The sequence below is a fragment of the Cariama cristata genome, unplaced genomic scaffold, assembly GCF_000690535.1.
Source record: "Cariama cristata isolate BGI_N322 unplaced genomic scaffold, ASM69053v1 scaffold1647, whole genome shotgun sequence".
NCBI classification, from domain to species: domain Eukaryota; kingdom Metazoa; phylum Chordata; class Aves; order Cariamiformes; family Cariamidae; genus Cariama; species Cariama cristata.
The window spans coordinates 65-4,800 of NW_009628146.1; the positions used below are offsets into that span (position 1 = coordinate 65).

The window sequence follows — 4,736 nt, forward strand, 5'->3', positions numbered from 1 at the left end:
GCCTAGGTGATGCCGGAGTCGCAGCCTGACTGCTGAGTTTCAGCTATAGGTGAGGACAGCGGTACTAACTGGTCACCCTTAAATAAAGATAACAGTTAAATCCTAATTAAAAAAATGAGAAAGTCAGTAAATCCAAGATAGAGAAATTTTTTTTTGAGGTGGACTAATGTACTGGCGTGTTCTTTCTCTACAAATATGTACTTTTTTTGTTCTTAGTGAAAAACGGACTCAGATGGCTTCTGCGACTGCTTCACAACCTTCTCCTAAAAAAACGGTGGCCTCTCACGTGCCTTTTGCAGATCTGTGTTCTACTCTGGAGCGAATACAGATGTGTAAGTCTCGCCCGGAGAAAACCAAGTATTTCAGGGACTTTCTGGATTCCTGGAGAAAATTCCACGATGCTCTTCATCAAAAAGAGAAAGACGTCACAGATTCTTTTTATCCAGCTATGCGACTTATTCTTCCACAGTTGGAAAGAGAAAGGATGGCATATGGAATTAAAGAAACTATGCTTGCGAAGCTCTATATTGAACTACTTAACTTACCAAAAGATGGAAAAGACGCTGCAAAGCTTTTAAATTACAGAACGCCTGCTGGCTCACGTGGAGATGCTGGAGATTTTGCAATGATCGCATACTTTGTGTTAAAACCTAGGAGCCCAAAACAAGGCAGGCTGACGATAGAACAAGTCAATGAACACTTAGATGCGATAGCTAATAATAATGCTGCTAAAAACAAGGGCCTGTTAAAGAAAAGTCTTCTTCAGTTGATTACCCAGAGCACAGCACTGGAACAAAAATGGCTCATCCGGATGATTATAAAGGATCTAAAGCTTGGCGTTAGTCAACAAACTATATTTTCCATTTTTCATCCTGATGCAGCTGAATTGCACAACGTCACAACTGATTTGGAAAAAGTCTGCAGACAACTGCATGATCCCTTTGTCTCACTGAGTGATGTTTCTATCATGTTGTTTTCTGCCTTTAAACCGATGCTTGCTGCTATTGCTGATGTCCAGCAAATTGAGAAACAAATGAATAACCAGGTATTCTACATAGAAACTAAGCTGGATGGTGAACGGATGCAGATGCACAAAGATGGAGATGTGTATAAATATTTTTCCCGAAATGGGTTTGACTATACTCAGCAGTTCGGCGCTTCCCCCTTTGATGGTTCGTTAACGCCATTTATTCATAACGTATTTAAGAACAATATACAAAATTGCATTCTCGATGGTGAAATGATGGCTTACAATCCTGAGACGCAAACCTTTATGCAGAAGGGAAACAGATTTGACATAAAAAGAATGGTGGAAGACTCTGATCTGCAGACCTGCTTCTGTGTGTTCGATGTATTGATGGTTAACGATCAGAAGCTGGGGCATGAGGTACTAAGCAGAAGGTACGAAATCTTAAGTAGTGTATTTACCCCAGTAATAGGCAGGATACATGTTGTACATAAAAAAAGTGCTGGAACAAGAAAAGAAGTAATTGATGCCTTAAATGAAGCAATAGATAACAGAGAGGAAGGGATTATGGTGAAAGATCCCATGTCCACCTACAAGCCTGACAAACGTGGGGAAGGCTGGCTAAAGATCAAGCCAGAATACGTCAGTGGGCTGATGGACGAACTAGACCTTTTAATTGTTGGTGGTTACTGGGGGAAGGGCTCACGCGGTGGAATGATGTCTCATTTTCTGTGCGCTGTTGCAGAGACGCCCCCTCCAAATGAAAAACCTACCGTTTTCCACTCTATTTGTCGTGTTGGCTCTGGCTATACTATGAAGGAATTGTACGATCTCGGTTTGAAACTGGCTAAACACTGGAAGCCCTATCATCGAAAGGACCCTCCCTGTAACATTTTGTGTGGAACTGAAAAACCTGAAATGTACATTGAACCTTGCAACTCTGTCATAGTGCAGATCAAGGCAGCCGAGATTGTTAACAGTGATATGTACAAAACTGACTGTACTTTGAGATTCCCTCGAATTGAGAAGATAAGAGAGGACAAAGAATGGTACGAGTGCATGACTTTGGACATGTTAGAAGATCTCAGAAGGAAAGCAGAAGGGAAGCTGGCATCTAAGCACCTTCATATAGATGAGTATGATGAGCCACAAGAGAAAAAAAGGAAAACTACATCAAAGGTGAAGAAGATAATTGGAATAGCTGAGCAATTTAAAGCTCCTGATCTTTCTAACGTAAATAAGATTTCAAATGTATTTGAAGATGTTGAGTTTTGTGTTATGACAGGAACGGGTGAATACTCAAAGCCTGAACTGGAGAGCAGAGTAGCTGAGTGTGGTGGTAGCGTGGTACAGAACCCTGGGCCAGAGACTTACTGTGTCATTGTAGGAGCTGAGAATGTCAGAGTGAAAAACATCATTGCTTCCAACAAGTATGATGTGGTGAAGGCAGAGTGGCTCCTTCAGTGTTTTCAGACCAAAACGCTGGTGCCTTGGCAACCAGCCTTTATGATTCACATGTCTCCTGACACAAAAGAACATTTTGCTCGTGAGTATGATTGTTATGGAGACAGCTACACAGCAGACACGGATGTTGCACAACTCAAGGAAGTGTTCTCAAGAATGAAGGACAATAAGGTGATGCCTTTGGGCATGATTGCAGAGTTAGAAGAACGTTATTCATGGAACAGCTGTCAGCTCAGTATATTCAGAGGAAACACTGTTTATGTGGACTGTTATGCTGTTGTTAACGAGCCCAGAACGAAAATCTGTGGAACAACACTATCAATTAGAGCTTTGGAGCTCCGTTTTTATGGTGCAAAAGTAGTCTCTCACCTTGAAGAGGGTGTTTCCCATGTTGTTGTAGGAGAAGATCATTCCCGGGTAAAAGAGATAAAAGCGCTCAGAAGGACATTTGGGAAAAAATTTAAAATTGTATCTGAGCCGTGGGTAACAGAGTCAGTGGAGGAAGGAGTCCCAAAGAATGAAAATCAGTACCTAATTTAAAGTAGTTTTTAAGCTTGGAGCAAAAGCATTCTTGTTGGCATGATTGGACTTGGATATTATGAGGTTGCCTTAAATTTTTTGTGTGTTTTCATGTCTGTTTAAAGCTGGCTCTGGCTAAAGAATAACGCTGTATTGCTGAAATCAGAGCAAGGCTTTTAATTACGCTGTTACGGAAGCAAGAGGATGCTAAGCTATGTTAGAGGAAAACAAAAATCACCACAAGATAAATAATGTAAGCCTTTTACTTCACAAACAGGTCTCAAGAGAGATCTAATATTTTACGTAAGAATTCCTAGCTATTAGTAGTGCTTGCCTCCATTGTTCAAAATGGAGACAATAATTTACTATTTTATTGAGATTCTACTATTTAACATATTGTTTATTTATCAGTTTACAATCACATTCATGTGTTTGTGGAACTGTTTTATGTATATTCCATATGATATAGAATTCATTAATTTATAAACTTTGCCTGTGCTATTTTAATTTGTTTACACTGGTTTTAGCATTGAGCCCCACACAGCCTCAATAGCACTTTGATTTTAGGATATTACATTGATCCCATGTTTCTTTGTGTAAATAACTATTGTAAAATAGAACCTAAACTTCTGATTGAGGTGCTAATGAATTAACAGTGACCTATATATCTGTAAAATACAAATCAGTTACTTAAAATGGTAATGACCTCCCATGCTCATTGCAGTTAAACCATGAAGTGTGACAGGGCTAGACGTTTACACTAAACTATCAGTTTCTCTTTCAAAAAATGTTTCATAAGCTATTTCAGTAATGTACGATTAATTTCCAATATTTTTTTTTTAACTACTAAATAAAACCTGTTTTTAAAGTCTGCCTGGTATTATTTTTTTTTTTTTTTTAGTGAAAGGTAACTCTTTTGAAAAGCACTAAACTCAGTTTCTGATTTTGCTCTGTTAGATAACTTATGCATTAACTTTGAGGGGAGAAAGGTTGAGGCCTCAGTTCTTGTTTTGTCAATACTGGTACCAAACCAAACTGCTGTTGGGCTGTCACACACACCTGTTTTTGGCTGACCTGTTTCTTCAATGCTTTTTGTGGTCGTGTTCATGTAGAAAATTACTGTAAAAAGAATTGGGAGATGTTATATGAAAGGCTAATTGGAAGGAAGTTTATTCTTCTCTCAGTGTAAATATTAGAAGCTCCCTTATTGTTTGAAATACACAAAATAGGTAAAATGTAATAACCACTTTTCTTAAGCCACCATACGAATTGTTAAAAAGCAGAATATTTTTTATTTGCATAAAATAGTATCTACTGAAAGACAGTGCATTATTTGTGTTCTAATAATTCGAGTAGAAAATTGGCATACATGAAATGTAATACTTTGATTTTAGCTTACTGGGCTGCTTCTGTGTAATGTCATGTATTCTGATTTATAAATAGAAAATGGGTAGAGAGTTTGTCTTCATACCCACACAGGTTTGACATATAAAACTAGCCTTTGTTATTAGGTGATCATCATCCATTAAAAATAGTGTTCAAGAAAGAGGAAAAGCTGGAGTTAAAATGCTGGAACATTAACCTGATGTTTGAACTTCCAGAGGACCTCTTCTGGTTACAAAACATCAGCCTATTTTATTTTTTGTTTCTTCATGTGATTTCTCTGACTTGTCAGTGGAAAGAGCATGTGTTGACTGTGCAGAGATGGTGAAATCTCAGATGCTCCCATACGTAGAATATACATCTCAGTTTCACATCTAATGATGCAAAATGAAGGACTGTGGCT

At 38.3% G+C, this 4,736-nt stretch overlaps 1 protein-coding gene across 1 annotated transcript; it reads left to right on the forward strand.

Moving 5' to 3' along the window:
* The first annotated feature begins 222 nt into the window (after window positions 1-222).
* On the forward strand, window positions 223-3,247 carry LIG4 (ligase IV, DNA, ATP-dependent). The gene has a single exon (XM_009704663.1). It carries the CDS (start codon window positions 233-235, stop codon window positions 2,969-2,971), a length of 2,739 nt encoding a protein of 912 aa, XP_009702965.1. The 5' UTR covers window positions 223-232; the 3' UTR covers window positions 2,972-3,247.
* Window positions 3,248-4,736: the final 1,489 nt, after the last annotated feature.

Excerpts from the sequence above, each read along its gene's own strand:
- LIG4 (XM_009704663.1), top strand. The coding sequence starts at position 233 with ATGGCTTCTGCGACTGCTTCACAACCTTCTCCTAAAAAAACGGTGGCC.